This window comes from Lactuca sativa, chromosome 4, assembly GCF_002870075.4.
Source record: "Lactuca sativa cultivar Salinas chromosome 4, Lsat_Salinas_v11, whole genome shotgun sequence".
NCBI lineage: Eukaryota > Viridiplantae > Streptophyta > Magnoliopsida > Asterales > Asteraceae > Lactuca > Lactuca sativa.
In genome coordinates, this window is record NC_056626.2 from 18,401,143 (window position 1) to 18,412,672 (window position 11,530).

General features: G+C 39.1%; 1 protein-coding gene across 1 annotated transcript; it reads left to right on the top strand.

Moving 5' to 3' along the window:
- The first annotated feature begins 5,564 nt into the window (after positions 1-5,564).
- Positions 5,565-6,776, top strand: LOC111880516 (uncharacterized). Its single transcript, XM_023876947.1, has one exon. The coding sequence runs from the start codon at positions 5,565-5,567 to the stop codon at positions 6,774-6,776; it is 1,212 nt and encodes a 403-aa protein (XP_023732715.1).
- Positions 6,777-11,530: the final 4,754 nt, after the last annotated feature.

Genomic DNA, 11,530 nt, shown 5'->3' on the forward strand with positions numbered 1-11,530 from the left:
GTTGTCCGGTTCATCCGGTTTTTAGGACCGGTCCGACCAGTCGAACCAATTGAACGATCAACTCGGTAAGACGACTGGTTCGATATCTGGTATGGTTTTCAAAACATTGCTTCTCAAGTTCATGGAGGTCAATATGCATCTGGCTTTGTCGATGGTTCTGTGAGATTATTTGACATCCGAACACCTGATGGGTATTCATCGCTGAAAATAACGGATATGTCAGCTGTTTAGCCTTCCACCCGTACCAAACATTGCTCGCAGTGGTGCTTCCGACACTTGTGCTTCCATCTATGCTGATGACATCTCACCAACGTATGAAGGACACTGAGTCTGAATCTGTTAAGATATACAGCTGTTAAGATGTACATTCTTGTTATTTGTCGACAAAACCGTATGAAGGAACAATTCTGCTAATATGTTTGACCAGGTTATTTTAAAATTTGATCAGTCTTCTTTTTCCAAATTCTGTTTGAATATTTGTATCAAGAATATATTGAAGCAGAATTTGTGATTAGCAATATCAATAGAAGCATGGAAGTGTTCCTTTTAATTAGTTTTATGTAGGTAGTTACAAAACAGTTCACATCCAAACATCCCCCCCTCTCTCTCTCTCTCTCATAAAAACACTAGGAAATACAATGTGTGTAACCTGTTGTTGTTAACTTCTTGGAACCTAACTTTTATCATTTCCCTTATTTACAGCAAAACAAGACTAATAATTTATTTTTGGGTACTACTTTATGATATTCACTTATCAGGCTGAAGAGAAGGAATCACCAGATGTAGTAGATGGAGAAGCCAATAGGGCAGCCTTCCAGGTCTGGTGGTATGTTTTGTACATATTGGAATCTAAGAAGCCGATAGGTTGCTACAATGCTTCCGTTCAGGTACAGCTACAATTGTTTTTATGCTTCCTTGTGCAATTCTTGGCCTTTTAAACTAATGTCAATTTTGAAACCTAGAAACAAGTTACTATAGAATATCATTTTAAAGTAAAGATAAGTGAAGATTTTGTGATAATGTTTCAACACATGCAGGAACTGATTGTAATTGATGATCTTCTATTTGCTTTAGTTGGGATTGAGGGACGATATATTTCGATCAATAGAGTTGGAGGGAATGATAACTCTATTATGTTCAATGTTGATGGATCTATGGTTTTGGCACTCCAGGTTAAGAATATTCACATATACAATTATACATACATAGATGCACATATGTATGTATCTATAACTTCGTGGAACTCTTTTCACTTTTGGGAAATAAATGTTGCAATAAAATGCAGGAATCATCGAAAAGAATATTCCCTTTATGCAAGAGCTATTTGATTATCAATCAATTTGTGGAATCAAGATCATAGTTCAAGTCTGGATTAGTTAACCATGCCTTTGCTGCTGCACTAAGGGCCCTCCTTTTGGTAATATATTTATGTTTAATGTTGCCTATTAGATGATGGTTTTAATTTACTGCATATAGTTATAAATAATGATATAGATTCTTACATATTTGATATACACAACAATACAACTTTGCAAACTCTAAGTTTGGAAGCTATAGTGAGTGATAAATTTACTAATACAATAACAAGTCAAGTTATTCAATAGGAATCATGGACTATGTGAGATAAATATAACAATATAACACATTTTAGTGTCAAGGTTCCATGAATTTGCTATTTTGCTATTATAATAAATAATTACTTTTCTCAGGATTATCAAACCATGGTGGCACAGCTTGAACATCAATTTCGAATAGGAAGACTCTCTATACATTGATTATGGTTCTATTTTCAGGTAATTTCATTTATTATAAACTTCATTTTTTGTTAATATATTTACAAACTATGATGAGTTTTTTCTTTTTTGGTTTCAAGATTCATATTTTTTTTTTTTTGCCTTTTTACATATTTGCAACTAATGATGGGATCAATGCAAGCATTATCAACAGTAATAAGAAAGGCATCAACAAGTAATTTTTTGGGTTCAACAGTTCTTAACCTTTTACAAAGTCAGGTACGTATGTCAATAAAATAAACTTAAATATGTTATATGCTATTTATTTATTTATTTATTAATATATTTTAAATAAAAACATGCCAAGATAATGGCTGGTAACTATTTGGTGAGATCATTGCTTAAGAAGATGATAGAGTCTGCAAATTCTGCTTATCTTGGCATACTTGAAAGGTATATATAAAGTCACAATGCCAAATAATATACTCTACAAATTAATATTTTACCCCTTTACCAATATTGAAAGTATGTTGCTATTTTCAGCAATTTTCCCATGACATACTCAATATTGTAATCTATATTTGCATATATGCAGGTGGGTGTATGAAGGAGTATCCTTTGGGAGCTATCCTTGAGGCTACCAAAAATACTTTGATTCAAGGCAGTACAAAACACTTATTGGTAGATCATTTTGATTCCACTCTTATACATACATACATACCATATGTATTATTAATTAGTTCATATTGATATTGTAGAACTGACATGATTATTGTGTAGGATTTCCGTGTTGTTCTTGATCAAGAGTTGGGATTTCTGTGTTGTACTTACTTGGATTAGGAAGATTTGTTTTTCTAGTTTGAATTATGTTAATAAACTAACAATTAAATGTGATTTGTTTTGAATATTAGTACATTTATTTTATGAAATGGATTGTTTTGTTATATAAGTATTTTATTTTGCATTAAGAGACTTTAAATGTGTTATTTAATTTGAAAATTAGCAAATCTATGAAAAATATATATATTTTTAAAACATTTAAAATTATGACACGCAAAAATGTGTGTCATCTTTCTTTATGACATGGCCTTTCTTGACAGGAGCTTTAATGATACGCAATGCGAGTCGTAAATGCGCGTTGTAAGGTTACGACACGCAAATGCGGGTCGTCTTCCTTTATGATAGGGCCTTCCTTGATATGCATTGCGTTTCGTAAACGCGCGTCGTAACTGCGCGTCGTAAATGATCGTCGTAAATGCGCGTCGTCTATAGAAGACGCGCAAAAGCGCGTCGTTTCTCTTTATGACAGGGCCTTCCTTGACGCGCATTTGTGCGTCGTCTGAGCCTTTTACGACGCGCAATGAGCGTCGTAAAAGGTTGTTTTTCTAGTAGTGTGGGGTCATACTCTTTTCAAATACAAACAAAGGAAAACAAAGAACATGCATGCAAATACACACAATTTTAGAACGAGACTCACAAATTAGTTTTATAGAAAATATGGGATTTTCTGGAGTTTTACAACCTATTATAAACAAAGATGTTACAAAGTTTTCTTAAAAATATGCTTATGAACTCACCAACATTTTATGTTGACACTTTTCAAAACGACTTGTATTCTTAGGGACTCAGTAAGCAGGTTCTGCAGCTACGAATTTTTGGAAAATTATTGTATTTTTGAAATATCATACATTGTGTTATTTTTGGATGTAATATCATGAATAAATACAAAGTTGTAAACAATGCATGTTGGTATATGGAATGATGTTTGGTTGCTATGTCTCATTTATAATCAACTGTTATGATATTACAAGATGAAGTCACATGTCCACGGACGTTTCCGCCGTCCTGGTTCGGGGGTGTGACATATTGGTATCAGAGCATTGTTTATAGTGAACTAACATATCTAACCATACAAGATATGCAACTATAAATTCTATGGGACTAAAATACTTTGAACAAAAAAAATATATGCATGTGTGCGCATATTAGGAGTGGTGTCATAATAAGAAACAATTAAAAGTCTTTAGAAGAGTTGGACATCGCGGTTAAACCCATACAGTTATGTAATCGTCTTGGGGATAAATATAGTCTGATCAACTATATTTGTTCAAAATACGACCAACATGTGTTTGGGAGTGATCGGGGTGGACAATGAATCTAAATCTTACCAACCTTATATCCAAAAGTTTTAAGGAACCGAGCATAAGCAACTAAAATACTATAGGAGTATTTTGGCGTAGTGTGGAGTCTTCATGTGTTTCTTATATCTTCTCTTGTACTTATATTCTCGTATAGACGACATGGCGGGATTTCATTTGCCAGGCGACCCCTATTTTCCCAATCAGGGAAATGACGGATGGATAGAGGAGGACCCTGAAGAAGAGCCTATGGAAGACCCAGAAGAGGAAGAAGTTGACGAGGAAGTCAATGAGGAGGAAGAGGATGACTCGGACGCTGAGTCCAAAGTCATCGACCCACCCTACATGGCTAGGGTACCCGCACATCGGATGGGCCCCAAGGGCCCTATGCCCCCGTGGGCCCATGATATATGGAGGTGGAGCAGGAACCAGGGAATGCATCCACCATTTGGCATGACGCAGAGATTTTACGACCTTAGCCATGTAGGGCCAGCAAACCGAGCTCTTCCGGTTATGGTCAGAAGGACCAGGGATATTGGCAACCAGGCTCAAGCGACCGCCAATCAGAAGAATGAGATGAGGGCCACGGTAGAGAGCGCGGAGAGGAAAACCCATGAAATATTAAGGGATTATCAGGAGTGGCAGGCCGCACTAGAGGCGAGGATGCGAGTGACTGAGCGCCAACTAGCCAGACTCCAGGGCACTTCTACTTCGTCATTGGCACCGCCAGACACCTCCCGACGGGAGTAGGATCCATCCTACTCACCACTGCTATTGATGGGGCTCTCTTTTCTTTTACTTTATGTATGTAGGACTGACCCTACGATTAAGTGATTACACTACTCGCATGGTCATTATGCTGACAGATTTTATTGTTTATGTACTGTAGACCTTTCAAAGGTCAATTTTCATGCATTTATGTACTAAGAATTAATCATTAAGGAAATGCCTATGTTTTATTTGTGATGTTGTTATCTGCTATGTTCTCTCTTTTCATTTAAATTTTATATAATACAGTTCAATTATAAGTACACTCGAACCACCGTAACCATTAGAAACAAAGGGATTCATAAACTCAGCGCCATTCATGTCTCATAGTAGGAAATGTCAAGAGGATATATTTGCAAAAACACTACAGCAGCACCACCACCGCCGCCGCCCCCATCGGAGATGAACACTGCTTCTTTCCAGGCAGCAATCTCGGTTGTGGTTACGACAGCTTTAGCACACATCAACCAGGGCACTAACGGAGGTGGTAACGGAAATGGGATGGGAAGTTCCAACCACGGGGGTAACTAAGGGCCCCAAAGAACCTACACCTACAAATACATCACCAATGCAAAACCAAAGTCATTCAACGGAAGTGGAGGTGTAATAGCCCTCACTCGGTGGATCGAAATGACTGAGTCTGTTTTCGAGATTTGCGGGTGTCTAGATGAGAGCAAAGTCAGATTTGCAACCTGTACGTTTGCTGACAGAGCCCTTTCATGGTGGAACGGCCATGTTAAAGCCCTAACTCTCCCAATCGCAAATGCCATGTCATAGGAAGACCTCAAAACTAGGATGTTGGATGAGTATTGTTCCCGAGGTGAAATACAAAAGCTTGAGCAGGAACTGTGGAATCTTACCGTGTAGAACTCCGACATCGAAGCATACATTTCCAGATTCAATGAGCTAGCACACTTTCCCGGGAATGATAACTTCTGAGTGCAAGAAGGTTGAGCGTTTTAATTGGGGGTTAACTCCTCCAATCCATGGGAATGTGATTTTTGCGAACCCCTCAATGTTCGATAGTGCTAAGTTCCTGGCGCAGAAGTTGTACGACCATGGGGATAACAAGGGCACGAAGACTTCCGGCGCCGATACCAAAAAAGAGGATAACAACAAGAAAAACCGGGGAAACAAAAGAAAAAGGCAACAGACTCATGAATCATCCAAGAAACAACAAACCGTAGCAGTCCACACTGCTACCACTCAAATCACACCAACTCCAGCTGCACCAGCATTAACCACATCGACACCTGCAAGGCCTTATGCAAGCACTCTACCAAAGTGTGATAAATGCAATTTCCACCACAACGGCGCATGTCGAGACTTACAGTGCACCAACTGCAATCGTAAAGGGCACACTGCCCGGTATTGCAGATCTCAACCACAACAAAACAACCAACCCAACAATGTCGGGGCAAGTCAGGCATGTTACGGGTGTGGAGAAACCGGTCATTATAAAAGGAACTGTCCCAAGGCAAACAACCAAAATGAAGGAGGGTCAAATAGAGTCCTAGCTATGGGACAAGGAGAGGTAGTGCAAGATCCGTCCATAGTCATTAGTACGTTTCCCCTCAACAACATCTATGCATGCATTTTATTTGATAGTGGGGCAGAACGGACTTTCGTGAGTCATAAATTCAAACATTTACTAAATCAAAATCCCCAAAAGTTAAGTGAAACCTTCATGGTGGAAATGGCTAATGGGAAAACTGAAACAACAAACGACATTTTCATAGGGTGCACGTTAACATTAAATAATCACTCGTTTCAAATCAACTTGATGTCGTTTAATATTAGAATCTTTGATGTGATAATCGGTATGGATTGGTTAAGCCCCTACCATGCCAATATTATGTGCCACGAGAAGGTCGTTTGCCTTCACATACCCACCAACGAAACACAAATTATCTACGACGATAAATCCGGTGCAAACCTTCATCTTATCTCGTGCATCAAGGCACAAAAGTTCTTGCATAACAAGAATCACGCCTTTCTAGCCCACGTAGTGGACAAACAGAAAGAAGGGAAGAACATCAAGGATATCCCGAAGGTATGTAATTTTCCAGACGTATTTCCTGAAGACCTCCCGGGAATACCCCCGAGCGACAGGTCGAATTTCGAATTAACCTATTAACCGGAGCCACGCCAATCGACAAGTCGTCGTATAGATTAGCCCCTGCAGAAATGCAAGAGCTACCTAGCCAGTTGAGTGAACTGTTAGACAAAGGATTCATAAGACCGAGCTTCTCTCCTTGGGGAGCTCCGATTTTGTTTGTCAAAAAGAAAGATGGTTCCTTCCGCATGTGTATCGATTACCGAGAACTCAACAAGCTCACCGTAAAAAATCGGTACCCCTTCCTAGGATCGACGATCTATTTGATCAGTTAAAAGGAGCCAACTACTTCTCAAAAATAGATCTGAGATCTGGATACCATTAACTGAGATTCCGAGAAGAGGATATCAACAAAACTGCCTTCCGAACTCGTTACGGGCACTATGAATTCGTGGTTATGCCCTTTTTTCTAACAAATGCACCCGCATCATTTATGGACCTAATGAACTGAGTCTTCCGATCATTCCTCGACAACTTTGTAATTGTCTTCATCGACGATATACTCGTTTACTCTCGGAGTAAGGATGAGCACGACCAACATTTACAACATCTCTTGGAAACTCTAAGGGCGGAGAAGCTATACACAAAATTCTACAAATTCGAGTTCTAGATTCGCAAGGTGGATTTCTTGGGACACGTAGTCAGTGAAGACGGGATACATGTTGTAACGCCCGCAGATCCAGGCTAGTCAATTTAGAGACGATGAGCATCAAAAATAAGTTTTTTGATGGAAGATTATTTAGAAGGATTAATCTTAACCAGGTTTTAGTATATGTTACAAGGGTTCCGTACATATAAAGAACGTCGAAATCTGAGTTATAACGAAGAAGTTATAACCCGTCGAAGTTTTACGGCAAAACCGGCACGGCACTGGGAGACGTAAATAGTGAATTTATAATAGAAGACTTTTTAGCCTTAGTAATCTAAACCAAAGTCGTAGAATACGTTCAAATGAGAACATACAAAAAAAGAACACCGAAATCTGACTTCGTATGAGGAAGTTATTATTTTTCTAAGATTTGGCATAGCAGTGCACGACCCGAAACTCGAATTTTAGTTCGAGCGGTTTTTAGCCTACGCGAACTAAATGAGAGTTGAATATATCATTAATAGGAACTCAACGGTAAAAAGACAGACGAAAACGGAGTCCGTATGTAGAAGTTATGAATTTTACGCGGACATTTAACAATATAATCTCCTCGTACTGTTAAATTTAAGATCGGTCGACAATTAGCCGACGGGGTCTAAATGAAACGTTTTTAACTACACATGGATATAAAGAATGTCGAGAGTAGAGCTCGTATGTTAAAGATATGGACGAAACTTGGTCCCTACTCTTCGAGCGCGATAAATTCGATACAATTTGTAAATCTGAGATAGAATGAGAATTAGCTGACAGCGTCTAAATGAAAGTTGTAGTACTCGTAAATACCAACGCGTGGATATAAAGAACGTAAAAAATGGAGTTTGTATGAATGAGTTACAAATTATAATAGCATATTTACGTATTAAAATAAAGTATAAATCTTATATACGTACACATATATATACAAATGTATATATCATTAGAAAGGTATCGATGATGCAGTTATTATAAGACTAGTGTTGAGTACTTTCGACATTAGTTTTGTAACACCCATAAAATTTGAGCCAAATTAAAACATTTTATCTCATTCAAAAACCATTTGGTTCATACATCTTGTTTTCAAAATAGTTTAAACATAAGAATATCCCCCAGAACCATATCACATAAATCATAAAACATGAGGAGCGGTACGATCACGCCTTCGCCTTGCCACGATCTCCAGAAGTACCTGAAACAATACACTGAACTGTAATCCCGAAAGCTTAGTGAGTTACCCTCAAAATACCAACCATACATAAACATACTCATAACATATCACAAATAGAACAACCATGCATATCGAGTCTACTGTGTGACTGGTCCGCCCGCATCAGGCCTTCAGTCCACCTGGTCCACCCTTCGATTCTAGCCATGTACATCGAGTCTACAGTGTGATTGGTTCGCCCACACTGGGCCTTCAATCCACCTGGTCCACTCTCCGAGTCTACAGTATGACTGGTCCGCCCACACCAAGCCTTCAGTCGGCCTGGTCCACTCTCCAAGCCTCGGCACGTCTGGTCCGCCCTCTTGGGGCCTTCAGCCTATCCGGACCGCTCGCTGGGCCTTCGGAATATCCGGTCTGCCCTGGGTATGTTGGCCTACAGCACAAAGCAGGACCCGCCTCAACCCAACCCTCGTCAAACAACCATGTGCACATAAAACAGTTAATCATATAACAAATCCTTAACCAGACAAGCAGTCTAAAAGATCACATAGCATATCAACATCCTAACCAGGATTCCGGCCTAACTAGTCACTAGCATAACATTACCATATATACCGGGTACCGACCTTAACCAGACCACTAACATAACACCATCCTAAATACCAGGATGCAAATCTAGCAAAGCAATAACATGACAAACAATACCCGGATTTCCATCCGATAAAGGGTCGGCCTTGGTGCCGTAGACCCTGTCGATATAGTGAGGATAACTCACCTGCAATTGCCGACTGGAAAGATAAGACCAAGCTGCTCTGACCACCGACACGATCTTCACCACAGAACACTACCAAAGAACCAATTCCACAAATACCCAAAATTACCAAAATACCCTTGGAAGTCAAACTGGTCAACTCTTGGTCAAAGTCAAAGTCCTCAGTTAAAATCAACCTTCCTGGTTGATTCTACTCGCCGAGTTTCCATTCCCAGCAAACTCTCATAGCACAACTTAACTCGCCGAGTCGCCCCAAGACTCGCCGAGTCCAACGATCTCTGACTCTCATCCTGACCGACTCACTTAATCCAAGGCTTTAACCAAAAGAGGTTGGGGTTCTGCGACCCGACTTGCCGAGTCCAAGAACAGACTTGCCGAGTCCAAGGCAATCTTGAACAGACTCGCCGAGTTGTTCTTCCAACTCGTCGAGTCCATGCACATGTTCATACAACTCGTCGAGTACACCCATGTGACTCACCGAGCCTCTCCAGTTCTCAATCCATTCAGAGGATTTTCGAGCCATGCATGGGCTCCAATCCATAGATCCACCTTCTACAATCTAACCCTCACATAAAGGTGCAAACTTTACGTGAAACCAAGGAGAAATAGGCTCAAAACACACTAGGGATTGGGTTTTAGACAAAGGGGCTTCACCAACAACTCAATGACGGAAACTTTATGACATTATGGACCATCACAAGCCTAGATCTGAAGTAACAACCTCAGATCTAAGCCTCTAACTCGAAATAGCTCTTAATCATACCAAAAATGCCCCAAATCTCACATGATAATAGATCTAGATGCAAAAGATCCCAAGCAACAGATTATTACCTCCAATATAAGCTCCAACTAAATTAGATCCCGGATCTACACAAGCCCCTTGATGCTAGCCCCTAATTCCTCGAGCTCTTTCCACCAAATTCCTCTTCTAAGATCCAATCTCCTCAACAATGAAGCCTTACACGAAAATTAGGGTTTATGGAACTCTCAGGGGGATTAGGAGGCTGGGGGAAGGACATAAAGTCCTTTAAATAGGGTGCAACCCTCGAGATTAGTGTTTTTTCTCTTCAGCACCAACTCGTCGAGTCCAAACTGCTGACTCGGCGAGTTGGCCACTTAATCCCACGATCAATCCCGCTCCGACTCGACGAGTAGCATACCTACTCGTCGAGTAACTTCCTTAATTTACACTTACCACCCTCCAACATCTTGCTTTCGAACTTGGGATGTTACAAGTTTAGTACAAATATCGTTAAATCTATTTAAAATAGTATTATGAAGGGGTGTTTAGTCGTTTATATAACTATAAGGTCATTAAGTAATTATGGAGGGTAGTTTTTCTAAATTCAATTACTATAAATAAGAGGCTTGGGCTCTCATATTTCTTGTACCATTCTCTTGATTCAAGAGTCTTTCTCTTCTTATCCCCTAAGCATTTCGGTCCATCGTGATTCGACTTCTCTTTCTGTAGTTTTAGTATAGTAAGGTGAGCACTGAAGCACTACACGAATCTTTCTTAGAAAGATTCAGCGACGAAGTTCTGCCCCTACAGAGCCCGATTCCTAGCTAAAACCCCCTTGTAAGTAAGTTATGCTTACCCTATTTTAAATATAGTTTATATTTAAAATTAGTATTGTTATTATGAACTTATAATAAATATTTGAGCTATTATTATGACTTATATAAGTGTCGTTATAATATCTTTTTAACTACTCGCGGTACGGAGAATCTAGTTTAAAGGGCCGCATAGGGTTGTTGGATTTCAGAAGTGCTATATGCCAAAATGGTCCTGTCCTCCGGTGTTTTATGTCTGGCCCCTGTCTGTAGATAGTGGTTGGAAAGTATTGTTTAAACGTTTATATAATAATAATAATAATAATAATAATAATAATAATAATAATAATAATAATAATAATAATAAGACTAATAATTAGTCACGGTAAATATTAGACTAAAATCTAGTGGTAATAATACTAGGTTTCGTCGAAGGAAATTATTCTAAAGTAAACGAATCGCTTTCCGAGTACCGAGTCACCACCTTATCAGGTGAGTGCATAGTTACTTTCATCTTACACATAGATATGAGGTATTTTATATAAATTACGTGCTTTGTGTCCATACTATCTGTATACTTGTTATCTATAATGGATGAACGATTTTGTACATGTTTTAAATAATTTAAACTGTATATGTATTTTATATTTACGAATATG

Coding starts and splice junctions, on each gene's coding strand:
- LOC111880516 (XM_023876947.1), top strand. CDS start 5,565: ATGATAACTTCTGAGTGCAAGAAGGTTGAGCGTTTTAATTGGGGGTTA.